General features: G+C 45.0%; 1 protein-coding gene across 1 annotated transcript in view; it reads right to left on the reverse strand.

The window, feature by feature from the left end:
- LOC120047292 (cingulin-like protein 1) overlaps positions 1 to 14,536 on the reverse strand; it is a 40,949-nt gene extending 26,413 nt beyond the window's left edge. The window contains exons 1-8 of the mRNA XM_038992820.1: positions 14,401 to 14,536; positions 9,416 to 11,126; positions 9,189 to 9,283; positions 3,678 to 3,774; positions 3,045 to 3,146; positions 2,599 to 2,747; positions 1,138 to 1,276; positions 621 to 833 (exon numbers count right to left, since the gene is read on the reverse strand). Coding sequence (XP_038848748.1) covers positions 621 to 833; positions 1,138 to 1,276; positions 2,599 to 2,747; positions 3,045 to 3,146; positions 3,678 to 3,774; positions 9,189 to 9,283; positions 9,416 to 11,077 — 2,457 coding nt within the window. The 5' untranslated portion in view covers positions 11,078 to 11,126; positions 14,401 to 14,536. The remainder of the gene's footprint in view (positions 1 to 620; positions 834 to 1,137; positions 1,277 to 2,598; positions 2,748 to 3,044; positions 3,147 to 3,677; positions 3,775 to 9,188; positions 9,284 to 9,415; positions 11,127 to 14,400) is intronic.
- Positions 14,537 to 17,046: the final 2,510 nt, after the last annotated feature.

A 17,046-nucleotide genomic window follows, 5' to 3' on the forward strand; every position in this document is an offset into this window, starting at 1 on the left:
GTGAGGACATGTTAAGCAATAATTACTGTATGAATAAACATACACAATGTAATCATGTATGTCAAATATGTAACACTGTATGTTAAAAGCTATGTTTGTGGTGTGGGTGTCCCAAGCATTGCCAAAAGACAAAGACACGCACCCCCTAAAAAATGTATTAAAAAAAAGACAAAGCGTTGTGACTGGATCAGTGGTCAACCAATCAGGGCCAACCAAACATTTTACCCAGGGCACACGCACCCTACTTAAATTACACATCACCCCTTGTTACTGTTGCCAAGCCCATTGGCAACAGTAACAAGGGGTGATGTGTAATTTAAGTAGGGTGTGTGTGCCCTGGGTAAAATGTTTTTTGAGGTGAAGGAGAATGTTTCTTTGCAACCAAGGCACCATGACACAACGTCCCAAGAACGACCTAAAACGTCCTCAGGGACGTCCCCGGACCAACCAGGAACTAGACAAATCCTCCAAGGCACCATGACACAACATCCCAAGAATGTCCTAAAAACATCCTCGGGGACGTCACCGGGACTAACTGGGAACTAGACAAAACCTCCAGGGGACCATGATACAACGTTCTGACAACCTTAGGCCATGGGTGGCTGGGGAACATCAGTTACCTGTTTGGCCTTCTCCAGAGACGTCTGCAGCTTGCGGATCTCCTTCTCATACTGCTCCCTCAGTTTATCCACCTCCTGGTCGTGTGTGGCCACCTCCGCCTTCAGTGCTCCCTTCAGGGCAGTCAGCTCCCTCTCCCTCCTCCTCAGCACCTCCTCCTGCTCCTCCTTGACCAGCAGCACCTCCTGTAAGTCCAGCTTCATTTGCATCAGGTCCTACACAGCAGGAGAGGAGGAAGTGGTGACAGTGTCTCGCTAAAATCTCACTCTGAGATTAACTGCTACCTCAACAGGTGACGTGCACATAAATCTCCAGCACTGCCATTATTGCCTGAGAAATTCTGCTTCAGCAAATGTGCCAGGAAGAATAACATGTTTACACATTACCAACACTGGCACTACAATGGTATTGATGTGGTGGTTATTATGGGACCGCAAAGCCCTTTCCATGCAGGCCGCTAAGCTCCTCTATGGCAACGCTCTCTCCTCTGAGAGCTGTGGGACCTGGCCTGTGTATTACCTCCATCATGGCATCCTTCTCTCTGTCGGCCACCGCCGTCTTGGCGCCATCCAGCTCGTCGTGCATCTCTGACAGCTGGTCCTGCAGGTCCCTGATCTCCGTCTGGTACTGCTCCCTCTCCATCTTCACCTGGAACAGCCTGCCAGACCACACAGAGCAGCATACAGTCACAACACACACACCATCACCTGAACACCTGCACCCTGCTTCACACAATGGAACGATACCACCTGCTAACAGGGGCTATGATGAGCACCCGGGCACTGATCTACCAATCACATCACAGTCACACCACCTGCCCACTCCAACTGTAAGGGGTGCGTAACTGGTGGCAGAGAAGTCAGGCGCAGGAGAGCAGAACTGGGTAATAATCGGAGCAGTTCAATATACAAAACCACCGGCATCCAGAAATACAACGTATGGGTACAATACCCGTCGCGCACCAGACAACAATGTGCACAAGCACTTACAACAAACAATTCCGCACAAAGACATGGGGGGAACAGACACGTAATGAGGGAATGAAAACCAGGTGTGTGAGAAAACAAGACAAAACAAATGGAAAATGAAAAATGGATCGGCGATGGCTAGAAGACCGGTGACGTTGACCGCCGAACACCGCCCGAACAAGGAGAGGAACCGACTTCGGCAGAAGTCGTGACACCAACACAGAGAGTGTCTGTTTAGTGACAGGGAGTCCTGCATGCCAATGTAGAGTAAGTAGATTGAACACTACTTATTCCCCAGCTCAGTGTACTTATTCCCACATACTGACATGAACCTTCTTCAAATGAGAGAATCCATTCTTGAAAAATGGAATCAATTATACAATGGCTGAGAGTAGTTGAGTGATTCTTTCTTTATAAGGCGGGCCCCTCTCTGTCTCTGTCTCTTATTTCTATGGAGTCCATGACATAGACGTCTCTATGTCATTAGATTACAGGGGAGTCTGGCTCCACAGGGCCTCCACTTTCAGCTGCCATCCGCCAGGACGGCCAGTCTCTATTGTGATTGTCCATGATCAGGATCAACAAATCCATCCCCAGGTTTAACAGATTAGTCCAACATCAACAGACATTTAAGCCATGATGATATACACTCATCACTTTGTGAGGCTTTGGTGTGGGACTCTGCAGTGTATATTAACACAAAATGTCAGAGGGGAAGGAGAACTATAGGAGGCCATTATGTTCAGACAAAGACAGAAACTCTAATGGCCGAAAAGAGACTGCAAGCCCAAGGAACACATTAGAACATATAATCCCCCTGTGACCACAGAAAACAAACTACAACTTTCTCCTCCACAAAAACAATAAAAGGTATAGATAAAACAACTTTTTCCCAATAAGAGTTGTACATCTGAGGATTATCCCCATTGTGCTGGTTTCTTAAGCCGGGCTTTGTCGACCTGTCACTCCTTGCCTCACAGTGTATGCCCTGGTCTGGTGGTCAGTCACTTACTCCTCCAGTGTGGTGCGGAGCTCAGCCTCTGTTTTGGCCAGTTTGTCCCTCAGTCGGGAGCATTCCTCCTGGCTCCTTTCCAGCTCCGTCTGCAGGTCCTTCACCCCCGCTCTGGCCTTTTCATTGGCCTCAGTCAGACCCATCTGCTTCTTTAACACGCAAGGACACACACACACACTTTAATAAAACACCATTCCTCTCACCACACCAAATAAATATGAAATGCATGGCGTTCATAGTATAGTATCTGAATTACAGTTTTGACAACGTACTATCTAACCAATAAACTCAGTGGCTGTGATGTCTACTGGTCTGCTTAAGTTAGCTATTAGCACCAATAGGATTATTGTGTCTTAAGAGGCAGGGGCCAGGGATTCTCATGTCCTGCACAGACATTTAAGATAGCAGCTAGATTCAACATGTATGACATTGCACCATAGTATTACCTTGGTTTGCTCCTCCAGCTGCTTTTTCAGTTCAACAACATCCTTCTCCAGCGCCACCCTCTGTTCCTCTAGGGCTTTGGCTTGGGTAGCTATGTCAGGAGACTGGGAGGGGGAACAGAGACAGGAGTTATATTTGACTCCATTTCCCTTTTCAAAATCACTCACAGTATATTTGCATGATAGCGTTTTCGTACAATACAAAAACATGTCGGTTGCTTCGGTTCATGGCAGATCTCAATGAACAAAAGGAAGGGTGGTGACTAGTTTCTCTCCATACTGCACTGGTTTACACATGGCAGTCAGTGGAGGCTGGTGGGAGGAGCTATTGGAGGAATGGCTCATTGTAATGGTTGGAATGAAATATATGGAACGGAGTTAAACATGTGTGTGATACCGTTCCATTTTTTCCATTCCAGCCATTACAATGAGCCCGTCCTCCTATAGCTCCTCCCATCAGCCTCCACTGTTGGAGGTGGTAACCACAGTGGCTGTTGTCAATGCTAGGTCAACACAGCCTTGTGGCTTGTATGCTGCTCACTAAGCGAAAGCTTCTGGCCTAAGGCTAAGATAAGAGGCTCACAGATTTAGCTGTTTGTTGAGTTTAATTACAACAACTCCACAACAATGCCTCACTTTGTTGTCGCTCCCCGCTGCCCGTGACTTTAATGTCTGGATCTTCTCAAACACCAGGTTGACCTTCCTCTTGGTGGTGTCCTCGTTATCAGTGCTCCTGCGGACACACACACACACACACACACACACACACACACACACACACACACACACACACACACACACACACACACACACACACACACACACACACACAGTCAGAACACAGGTGCACTCCAACACTCGACTGATCTGAGGGTAAAGAGGGGTCTCTGTGTGTGGTAGGTGGATCAGATCAGGGTCTAATCCCAGACTGTTCTGGTTCCTGCTCTGCCGGGGGCCAACTGCTTTGATGTGTCACCTCGCGACCTGCTCAACCTCATTACAGCCATCCATTAGGAGGCACATTCAGGGGAATGTGTCTCCCTCCATCCCTGGCCATGCTATACAACTGGGCTGTATGCAGGGTGCACCCTCTTTCTTCCTATATTGGACAGAAAATGAACAGAACATTGGGTTGCCACAACCCGGGGAAGGTTCTAAGGTTCCATTCCATTCCACTACCTGACAGGGGAGTTCTAGCCCCCCTCCTTCATAAAAGTTTAATAACTTCAGCTGGTGAATGTTTGTCCTTTCTTTGATGACTCAGCACACCACTTCCATCTGTGTTCCTTTCCATTGACTTCTGACTCCTGACCTGTGACCTGACACATCCAAAGCAGTTTCCTGAACTTGCTGGGCATCGACCAAGCCTGGAGCACACATGGAATGTAGACACTTAGGAACTAAGGCATTTTAGATGTTTAGGATTTAAAATGCAAATCTTCTAAAACTATGGACACAAATGTACAGTCGAACCATGACAGAATGCTCTGTGAGAGACACAGAACTTGACTGGGATTGGATAGGAACTCCAAGATCCAGCTTTACTGATGCTGTGATTTACATGTTATCCTATTGGATATATGCACTGGACTTTCAGACTTGGCTTCTTGACGAACATACTTGGTTTAAGCTTTGTAACCCCCCCCCCCCCCAAAAGCCTTTTAACCTAGTCTAGCTATAAAACTTTCAGAGAGTGAAACCAGCTACGCTATAGCTTTAGCTGGTGTAGCTTGGTACTGAACAACAACAAAACTGTCTAGCACCTCATCTTACTATTTAATAATATAAACCATCATGTATCACCCTTACCAGTTCATCTATCTAAACCAAGAAGTACACCATAGAGATACTAATCTGAGATGCTTCCCACCGATAACTCCTCCATTTCCCCCTACTGTAAGTGATGGTATTTATAACGTGGGGTGAAAGGTGAACATCAAGAATCAGGTGATAAGCAGAGCAGGGTTGATACCCTACATTCCTCAGTAGAGAGGGAGAGAGAGAAATGGGAAGAGGAACGAACACCACTAAGCAGCTGCATCGACCACAGCTTAGATATGGAGGTGGAGACTGAATGGGAGTATAAATTCCTTCACTTTTATCACAAACAGTCAGACTCAGATAAAAAACAGTTAAGTGCTCCCATGTGGCATTTTGTTTTTCAAATTATGCTTTACTTAAAGATGCACTATGCAGAAATCGTTCCTCCATTTCCTGTTTGCAAAATGTTTAATAGTTTGCTTAATTTCAGTTTATGTGGCAAAAGAAGCACGTATAGAATCATTGTACCATCTAAACCACTGTGATTTTTTTTTCCATAACCAAAAATATTGTATTTTCAGCTGTTTGAAGCTGGTGTACAAAACCAAAAGTAAAAAAGGCAAAAACAAAACTTAAGAATGGGAAGCATAGAAATAACGCACATAGAACAGATCTACCGTTTCATAGACTTTCTTTCAATGAGAATGACAGCGTTTCTATGTGAATTTCTATGTGAATTTGGTGGGGTAGCCCAAAAAGTTACATATTGCAGCTTTAAGAGTGTAACTTGGCACATGTTATGTTTAGACTGTGCAGTTTACTGCCCGCTGCATAGTGAAAGTGGTACTCATGGCGTCATCATCGTATAGCATTTAGCCGTACCTTTATCCTACTTCTCCTCTGTTCCTCTGGTGATGTAGAGGTTAATCCAGGTCCTGCAGTGCCTAGCCCCACTCCCACTCCCCAGGTGCTCTCATTTGTTGACTTCTGTAACCGTAAAAGCCTTGGTTTCATGCATGTTAACATGAGAAGCCTACTCCCTAAGTTTGTTTTACTCACTGCTTTAGCACACTCTGCCAACCCGGATGTCTTAGCCGTGTCTGAATCCTGGCTTAGGAAAACCACCAAAAACCCTGAAATCTCCATCGTCAACGAGAACATTTCCCGCCAAGATAGAACTGCCAAAGGGGGCGGTGTTGCAATCTACTGCAAAGATAGCCTGCAGAGTTCTGTATTACTATCCAAGTCTGTACCCAAACAATTCGAGCTTCTACTTCTAAAAATTCACCTTTCCAGAAACAAGTGTTTCACTGTTGCCGCTTGCTATAGACCTCCCTCTGCCCCCAGCTGTGCCTTCGATACCATATGTGAATTGATTGCCCCCCATCTATCTTCTGAGCTCGTGCTACTAGGTGACCTAAACTGGGACATGCTTAACATCCCGGCCATCCTACAATCTAAAATAGATGCCCTCAATCTCACACAAATTATCAATGAAACTACCAGGTACAACTCCAAATCCGTAAACACGGGCACCCTCATAGATGTCATCCTAACTAACTCGCCCTCCAAATACACCTCTGCTGTTTTCAATCAAGATCTCAGCGATCACTGCCTCATTGCCTGCATCCGTAATGGGTCTGCGACCAAGCGACCACCCCTCATCACTGTCAAACGCTCCCTAAAACACTTCTGCGAGCAGGCCTTTCTAATCGACCTGGCCGGGGTATCCTGGAATGACATTGACCTCATCCCGTCAGTAGATGATGCCTGGCTATTCTTTAAAAGTGCCTTCCTCACCATCTTAAATAAGCATGCCCCATTCAAAAAAAGTAGAACTAGGAATAGATATAGTCCTTGGTTCACTCCAGACCTGTCTGCCCTTGACCAGCACAAAAACATCCTGTGGCGTTCTGCATTAGCATCGAATAGACCCCGTGATACGCAACTTTTCAGGGAAGTTAGGAACCAATATACACAAGCAGTTAGGAAAGCTAAGGCTAGCTTTTCAAACAAAAATTTGCATCCTGTAGTACTAACTCAAAAAGGTTCTGGGACACTGTAAAGTCCATGGAGAATAAGAGCACCTCCTCCCAGCTGTCCACCGCTCTGAGGCTAGGAAACACTGTCACCAGCAATAAATCCACTATAATTGAGAATTTCAATAAGCATTTCTCTTCGGCTGGCCATGCTTTCCACCTGGCTACCCCTACCCCGGTCAACTGCCCGGCACCCTCCACAGCAACCCGCCAAAGCCCCCACCATTTGTCCTTCACCCAAATCCAGATAGCTGATGTTCTGAAAGAGCAGCAAAATCTGGACACCTACAAATCAGCCGGGCTAGACAATCTGGACCCTTTCTTTCTAAAATTATCTGCCGAAATTGTTGCAACCCCTATTACTAGCCTGTTCAACCTCTCTTTCGTTTCGTCTGAGATTCCCAAAGATTGGAAAGCTGCCGCAGTCATCCCCCTCTTCAAAGGGGGTAACACTCTAGACCCAAACTGCTACAGACCTATATCTATCCTACCCTGTCTTTCTAAGGTCTCCGAAAGCCATGTTAACAAACAGATTACCGATCATTCCGAATCCCACCGTACCTTCTCCGCTATGCAATCTGGTTTCAGAGCTGGTCATGGGTGCACCTCAGCCATGCTCAAGGTCCTAAACGACATCATAACCGCCATCGATAAGAGACATTACTGCGCAGCCGTATTCATCGACCTGGCCAAGGCTTTCGACTCTGTCAATCGCCACATTCTTATTGGCAGACTCGACAGCCTTGGTTTCTCAAATGATTGCCTCGCCTGGTTTACCAACTACTTCTCTGATAGAGTTCAGTGTGTCAAATCGGAGGGCCTGTTGTCCGGACCTCTGGCAGTCTCTATGGGGGTGCCACAGGGTTCAATCCTTGGGCCGACTCTCTTCTCTGTATACATCAATGATGTTGCTCTTGCTGCTGGTGATTCTCTGATACACCTCTACGCAGACGTCACCATTCTGTATACTTCTGGCTCCTCTTTGGACACTTTGTTAACTAACCTCCAGACGAGCTTCAATGCCATACAACTCTCCTTCCGTGTCCTCCAACTGCTCTTAAATGCAAGTAAAACTAAATGCATGCTATTCAACCGATCACTGCCCGCACCTGCCCGCCCGCCCAGCATCACTACTCTGGACGGCTCTGACTTAGAATAAGTGGACAACTACAAATACCTAGGTGTCTGGTTAGACTGTAAACTCTCCTTCCAGACTCACATTAAGCATCTCCAATCCAAAATTAAATCTAGAATCGGCTTCCTATATCGCAACAAAGCATCCTTCACTCATGCTGCCAAGCATACCCTCATAAAACTGACCATCCTACCGATCCTCGACTTCGGTGATGTCATCTATAAAATAGCCTCCAACACTCTACTCAACAAACTGGATGCAGTCTATCACAGTGCCATCCGTTTTGTCACCAAAGCCCCATACACTACCCACCATTGCAACCTGTACGCTCTCGTTGGTTGGCCCTCGCTTCATACTCGTCGCCAAACCCACTGGCTACAGGTTATCTACAAGTCTCTGCTAGGTAAAGCCCCGCCTTATCTCAGCTCACTGGTCACCATAGCAGCACCCACTCGTAGCACACGCTCCAGCAGGTGTATCTCACTGGTCACCCCCAAAGCCAATTCCTCCTTTGGTCGTCTTTCCTTCCAGTTCTCTGCTGCCAATGACTGGAATTAACTGCAAAAATCTCTGAAGCTGGAAACACTTATCTCCCTCACTAGCTTTAAGCACCAGCTGTCAGAGCAGCTCACAGATTACTGCACCTGTACATAGCCCATCTATAATTTAGCCCAAACAACTACCGCTTCCCCTACTGTATTTATTTATTTATTTATTTTGCTCCTTTGCACCCCATTATTTATATTTCTACTTTGCACGCTCTTCCACTGCAAATCTACCATTCCAGTGTTTTACTTGCTATATTGTATTTACCTCGCCACCATGGCCTTTTTTTGCCTTTACCTCCCTTATCTCACCTCATTTGCTCACATTGAATATAGACTTATTTTTCTACTGTATTATTGACTGTATGTTTTGTTTATTCCATGTGTAACTCTGTGTTGTTGTATGTGTCGAATTGCTATGCTTTATCTTGGCCAGGTCGCAGTTGCAAATGAGAACTTGTTCTCAACTAGCCTACCTGGTTAAATAAAGGTGAAATAAAATAAAAAATAAATCATGTTGCCTACTAGTGTATTAATATATTAGCAATTCATACAAAAAAAATGCCATTAATACCCTTTGAATATATTAGACATTTCTGTCAAACTGGAAAATGTTCTGCGATAAAAAGTGAACCGGGAACATTACATCAGTGAGGTAAAAACTCACCCATCCTTGAGGTAATTAAACAAAATCTGTTTTGCCGTCTCTTCATGTGTTTGTTGTGAAAGCTCCTGCTGACCTTTCAAAAGATCAGGTGTCACCTGGATGCAAGAAGAAATAAACAGAGAGCCATCAGAGTTCTGACAGATACTTTCACATGCAGCTACGTAGTAATAGAGAATGATTTGTTAAACAACTAACCTAACTGTAATCATAAATAATGTATTGTTTACCTGCACATCCATATCTGCACTAGGCTTCTTGCCCAAGTTAGAGGAAGGCATGGATAGAGAGGTTGTAGCCACACTTGTTAAAATCTTTGTGCTTGGTGAAGATTGACCATCCTCAGCATCTGTACTGTCCAGGGGTAACGTAGAGGAGCGATTTAGCACCGCCTTATACCCCTGGATGGAGCCTGCTGCTTTAGAGGTCATGCTCTGAGGGGAGGCTGGAGCACTGCTACCACAGGCCGTAGCTTTGGCACTTGGCTTCCCCTCCACCGCTGTCACCCAGGAGTCTTTACTCCCAGACACCTTCTGCAGATACAGCTGTGAGGGGCGGAGGACGTGCTCCGTGGACCTCCCCTGGTTCTTGCTAAACTCATCCATGTATTCCGACTCTCCCTGGAGGCTAAAGGGAAGGGCGCTGTCCACACTCCTAGAGCGCTTCCTGTCCTCTGGGTTAATCCTGTTCCTGCGGCCCGCCCTGCCCCGTCGCTGGTGACCACCATCCTTACCGTCAAACTTGCCGATGAGCTCATCCACGCCGGGGATGGAGCCTGTGTCAATGTCTCGGCCTGTGCCGGGTTGGAAGGGGATGTAGCGTCGGTTCTGGTGGCGGTTGATGGTATCTGCGTACAGCGCCTCCAGCTGGTCGGTAGAGGAGGTAGAGGAGTGGCGGGAGCGGGACGAGGACTGCAGCACGGGGCCGCTAGAGTCAACTCTGCGCAGGGGGAGGACGTCTGGCTCATGGTGGCTGCGGTTCAGGCTAGAGTTGGCACTGCTAATGGATCTGGCAGACCGGCAGGAAGCCTTGGTCTGTTCACTGGTAGGGCTGGACACAGCATAGGGCTGGGGTATGGGGACACGTTGGGGCAGCTGGGGCTGGGGTGGAGACTGAGACTGGGGTGGAGACTGGGGTTTGGATTGTGGCAGAGACTGGGGTTGGGGTTTGGACAGGTGCTGAGACTTGGGTTTAGACTGGGGCTGGGCCACCTGGGTCTGAGACTTAGACTGTGGCTGAGCCAGCTGGGCTTGAGGCTTGGATTGAGACTGGACTAGTTTGGTTTGAGGCTTAGAGGGGGCTGGCTGGGGCTGGGGCTTGGGCTGAGGCTGTGTTCTCTTCTGCAGGGCAGGACTCCTATGATCCAGACTGGATGACCTGGCATGGGCGACTACTGGGGAGGTGGATCTGGGAGAAGAGCCCTGGTAGGTGCTCCCAGTCTCCGCCAGGGACATCGGCCGGGGAGACAGGCTGTGGTTACCGTCCAGGTTCAAGGTGTTTTTCTCTGGGTCATAAGGCTTGAGGATCTCTGGGTGCCTCTGGAAGTTCAGCAGGGTGGACGCTGGCTTCTTCCCCTGCTCTGTGACTCCATTGTGAGAGCCCCCAAACTGCATCTGCTTCTGGGACCTGTACTCAACAAAGGGGCTGTCAGAAACAGCCTCCCTGCTTCCTTTGAAGTCATACTCATGGTAGTTGTCAATAAAGGAGCCCTGTGTGTCATTGTAGCCATTACTATTAGGATCTGTATAGGAGTTGGACCCACGGTCCTGGTTGTTCAGCACCACGTACGGGTGTCCATCAATCCCCTGGACCCTAATGCTGAGGCCATAGGAGCCAGCTCCATTGTGAGGCCTGGAAGAGCGGGCCGGCTGATTGACTCTGTACGACTCCATCAGGAATGCAGCAAGATAATAAATCCCTCTCCCTGGATCAGGCCCACCTCTGTAAAAAAAGGGCATAATCTGGTTTAGTCTGAAATGAGATGCCATCAGATTTAATAACGTCAGCAAATGTTTCACTGCTCCATGGCCTGCTAATGAGAGTTAAAGCCTCACAACATTTGATTATGTCATCTGGTCTAATTTTCCTTTTTTCTGTACTTAATGGTCTCTGTGTCTAGAGAGTGGTTCCACAGAGAGCACCCTAACTGTTCAGCTCCACCACAGATTGCCTAGCAGTTAAGAGCATTGGGCCAGTAACCAAAAGGTTGATGGTTCGCCATTCTGCCCTTGAGCAAGGCAGTTAACCCCCAAAAACAACAACAACTGCTCCCCGGGCACCGATGATGCCGAATAAGGCAGCCCCCTGCACCTCTCTGATTCAGAGGGGCTGGGTTAAATGCGGTTCAATGCATTCAGTTGTGCAACTGACTAGGTTCTCCCTTTTCCTGCCAAATGAAGGAGTGAGACACTGCACTGCCCTAAAATAACATAAGAGAGGCCAGTCTTTATCAACACACTGAACTTGAAAAACAGTGAATCAACATTTGCTACACTCTTTTGAAGGGCAAATATGACCAGGTACTGTATACGAAACCATAACAAGCAGGTGACTAACTGGCATCTTAATGCGCTGTAATTGGCTGTTACTAACAGGCATAAGTGAATAATTATATACATGGTATGAATGAATATTTACTGCACATAAAGGTGTAAGCAGGTCTAATGGCCTGACAATAAAAAACTGGTATTACAGCTTAGTGACAGACTCCAACGATATGTCACACTACACCTGGAAATCCCATGACTGTGCGTAGCTGTAGCCTATACAGTAACCTTCTTGAATGTCTTTGCTAGTGAATGTGTGTGTGTGTGTGTGTGTGTGTGTGTGTGTGTGTGTGTGTGTGTGTGTGTGTGTGTGTGTGTGTGTGTGTGTGTGTGTGTGTGTGTGTGTGTGTGTGTGTGTGTGTGTGTGTGTGTGTGTGTGTGTGTCTGTCTGTCTGTCTGTCTGTCTGTCTGTCTGTCTATCTGTGAATCTATTGTACCAACCTCTGCCAATCCTTGTAAAATACACTGTGATTTGCAGTCCCTGTAGAGGGCCCTGGTTGGTGTAACAGTGTACCATGGGAGGAGCAGGGTAATAGACTTACAGCAGGGCCATTGTCATCAACCCCACTTAACACCACAGCATTAAGAGAGACACTACACCACTGAAGACAGGAACCTGTGCTGATAGGTTCAACTGTTTCTACTATACTTGTCAAAAATATACACAAGTAACTGAATATTTAGACCACCTTGATACTATTGGGTATTCACATTATAACACACAGATAAAGTAGAGATCAAGTTCTTTGACTCAAGTATCTGAGTGTCTTCTGAGTAAAGACATATATTTGTGAATTATCTGCCAGATTACAAGTAGTGTGTAGTCTGAAGCTGAGGACAGAGCATAGGGCCATTTGACCCTAAGAAACAGGTCTGTATCAGCTAACAGGAAGGCCAGCAGAGACACACAGCATCACAGACATCAGTGGGCACCATGTGTTTGTATAGACAATGGTCTCTTATCAGAGACCTGTAGGCTCAGCTGATAATGTCCTATTCCACCCCCAAACAAACAAATGCATAGATGAATGTCATGAATGGCCTGGTGTTACAATAGCAGGACAAATGGTGAAAGGGATGGGAGGGCTATGATAAGGAAACAAAGGTAACAGCAGATAATGTCACTTTGTAATGAAATGCACAGACATGCCCGCAAGGCCTTCGAGGAAATTTCAATAAATCACTCTTTCAAACTGAAAACGAGTGTTGCCTACTGCTCTACAGAATTGAACCAGCATGTTGATATAGAAGCGATGCAGCAGGCTCTTCCTGATTCTATTAATACTCAGAGGACAGAACATCATACTTTCCAGCCATTGAAGGGAAGGGAGAACAATGAGACCAAGTTAGCCCCTTGTCCAAAAGGAAAGGCACTGTGGAGGACAGAAAACAGCAGAAGACAATACAATAGCCTCTTTCACACCAAGTATCACATGTATCCAACAACACAAGGGCTGTGAGGTGTGATTGTAGCTCTTTTCCTCTCATTGTGTTACTCTCTGCAAGGGAGGAAACACTTGCTGAGCCAATTTCTCCCCCCTGCTCCCCTGCGATCCATAACTAGAGCACTACCCTCACCACGGTCCCCATACACCTCAGACCAAAGGTCAGTGCTGAGAGTGGGTTAGGATGTCAAGGCCCTGTCTTTGATCTTTCCAGGGAAAGATTGAGAACAGAAAAAAAGGAGAATAATCTACATGTGCAGTGCACTGACTGGTTCTCTACATCCTGGGGGTGTGTTGTTATCACAATACACCATTCAGGCCTGTAAAAGACAACTATAGGAGAGCACATTAGGACACTGCCTTGATTCCAGATTAAAAACGGAATACAAAAGAGTTACATTCATGGCAGATTTGATATTATTACTGTACTCATGACAGATTGAGTTTATTCATATTCCAGGGAGAGCTATTAAGCCTTAGAAATATTATGCAATTCATAATTCAAAATCCCTAAAACAGATTATTTATGGAAGAAAATCAGTTACTTATAGCATGTTATGACATGTAGATCTCATGCATTCATACCATGTACATAACAGCAAGTCATGGAAAACCAGGAGAAAAGAGGTGGACATTTTATTCCAAGGAATTTGCTCTTGGGTAAAGTTAGCCATGCATGGTTTTAATAATTGTTCCATACTGAATACATTAATTAATCTATTCATATTACAGAATGTGGTATATGATATTAAAGAATGTGTAACATGTTTGATTAAAAATAATTTTGGAATGCTGAATAGATTCATTTAGTATACAACAATTCTTCAAATTCTAAATACTGTAAGTAATTTCTACAATGTATAAATTGTATACAAACATATTCCTCTTTAATATCTATTGACTTAATAGAAGTACTGTGTGAAAAAAAAAATTGCACTGCTATTTTAATTGGAACAGGGCAAGATGAGCAAAGTTTTCAAAAGTTTATACTGATGCTTTAGTTTAGGGTACAACAGGTGGTTTAACTTCTTATTTACATTAACATGAAATAACTCGATTTTGAATGTAGTTTTCTCTATGATGATTATTTTAAACAAGTAAACAATTTATCTAAATATGTGTTTATAGCGGCCACTGCCCAGTAAGTAAACTAAAGTTCCCACGCTATGACGCATTCAATGACTACTGTAACAAAAAGTGCAAGAAGAGAAACTTGTCACTTACCAGCTGCGCTTTACGAACAATAATCGCGTATTAGTTGTTCAATAATGGCCAAACGTTTAAGTGGCATACTCCACGGAATTGTTCGATATCTATTTGTTGCAGGTCATGTTTTCTGAATAAATTCAGTTTAGAGACGCCTGAAGCTCTGCAATACCCCGCCCCCTACTAAGAACTCTGTAAACCCGCCCATCTCAAACCCTACTACCAAACAAACACTAAACCTCAAAACACTGACCTAGGACCAGATTGACAATGTTAACCTGAACACTCTGTCAACCTGTTTGACAAAGTGTCCCTTTATCAGTTTCAAAGATACTCTGTGGCGAGCCACAGTTGCTACAGTTAGGCCCTACTAAAGTTCATCGTGGCTGATATGAATAGCCCATATTGATGTTGATTGCAATTTGTGAATCAAAATGAAAATGTATACTGTATGGAACACGTCATATGGCAGGGCCCATCACGTTCTATATCATCCTCATTAATCATACATGAAAATGTTGGTGAGCTATTTTACAAAATCCTTCAGGCCCAGTTAATGGATTTTCCATTAGCCTTACTAGGAATTTGTGGTTATAATAAAGCTACCAAAGAAAATTAATTAATAGTTGAACTTGTTTTTTTGTTTGTTGTTGTATATTTAAATTTTTTGTACGCAGATAATGTTTGTGTACTGAAGCATATGGATTCACTGCACCGTGGTGACCACTCCCATTTGCTAATCTATTTGTAAGACCAATAGCGTCATCTAGTGGATAATTACTTACCTCTATGCAATTTGCCAAGAGGTTACTCTGGGGAAATGCTGCAGTTATACACTGTTATACAGCACTTTTATACAGGATGAAGTCCCATTTACGAGAAACCTCCCAAATGTGTTGAAATAGAAATGCAAAAAAATGTGCAGTGTTGACTTTGATTTTTGTGAACATTACAGTGCTATAAAATAACACATTACAGAGTTATTACAGTATAATAACAGCTATTTGTATATTTCTATTAAAATACTTCCCGTTATTTTTTACACCTAGTTCCCAAGCACGATGATTAAAAAAATCATTATCATTCTTTAGTTCCTCTGAACCTTGAGAGAGAGAAAAAAAATTAATTGCCCTCAGTCCTTGTTGTGGCACAGAGTATTTCAATGGCTCACAAAAGGACTTTAATAAACGTTAAAATCGCAGTTCTTTCGTTTAGAGGACAGCAAAGGGCATCAGCCACATTTTATTTGTGGCCTCAGCTGCCCCCTCCCTTTGTTGTGGCCCACTGTGTTTTCATTTCTGTGTCTGTGAGAGGACTGAGAGAGTGGGCTGTAAATGTGTCTTTAATCTCAACTCTCTGGCGCTATGTTGTGTTAGTTACAGTGCTGCACAATAGGGGCTCTGTTCTCCTCCGAGGTGCAGCAGCTGGGACCTCCAAGCATGCTCAGTAGAGTGCGCTGTCTGACCCTGGCTGAGGGAAACTGGAGGCGTTCTAGAATGGCAATGGAACACAATGGCTATACAGTCAGGTCGTGGTCAAGTTTGACTCTTGTGATGGAGTGGCTGATGTTTTTATGTAACATCTTTCTACGTAAGAGGGGAAATTGTCCGTTGGTTTTAGAAAAGAAAATGTACCGAAGAAGAGATACTTAATAATAAAACAGGACTGATGACAGATCATTCTGTGGGAAGGATCAGTCAACAAATAGACAGACCAACAGAAAGACAGACAGACCTACAGACAGAGATAGACTTGGGATCCACTGCGTGGCAGTAGGCCCTTTGGTTTGGCTCCAGAGACATGAGCCAAGACTCATCTGTCAGCAGGCCCACCATGGCTCACTCACAGGCAGCCAGAGCCACAGGAAGTCAGCCTTCAAACAAGGTGGTCCCACTCTTATATAAAACATGCCCATGACTCTAGGTGACCGCAAATAAACACCCCCGGGCATGATAAGAGCAGGAAGGAATAAATACACCCACGCACACAGGCAGAAACACACACTCACACGCACACACACACGCACACACACACACACACACACAACAGGGGAAGTGGGGATATACGTAACTTTTGATTCCAGATTAAATGCTGTGTTTTAAAAGATGACAGTCATAATTTACAGTGCATAACTTAAGCTAGCCACAGACTTTACAGCAGTCAGCCTCTTCTCTTGTCTGTCACCTCTGTCAGTGCTCTGAACTTGGATCTGGCCTGTCAGGATACCGTGAGGAATTGTCTCACAATCTCACATACAAAAGGATAATGCTCTGCAGATGTGGTGGGTCACTGAGACAACTTCTGGGGTTTAAATCTGTCTTATAATTGGACAAGGAGGACAGCCAACACTATGCTTCTGCAAATGTCCATGCAAATATCCTCATGTTTGCATGTGTACCACTGACCTGCATGCCTGTTGACATTTTGTTTAAATGCAATGGGCACCTTTTAAGTTCTTATTTGTGAATGACAAGTGTGGCATTTTTATTGTATTTCATACTTGTAAACAACGCACACAGCAGCTGAATTTGACAAAATGTGTTGTCTATTCTTTTGTGATTCCTTAATACTTAATACAAAAGTAATACCCTCTCAAAGTTATTCTGTAAGTGAGCATAAAATGAAATTCAAAAAGAAAACAGCCTTTAGAAAAATGAGACTAAA

Source organism: Salvelinus namaycush, chromosome 1 (assembly GCF_016432855.1).
Source record: "Salvelinus namaycush isolate Seneca chromosome 1, SaNama_1.0, whole genome shotgun sequence".
Classification (NCBI taxonomy): domain Eukaryota; kingdom Metazoa; phylum Chordata; class Actinopteri; order Salmoniformes; family Salmonidae; genus Salvelinus; species Salvelinus namaycush.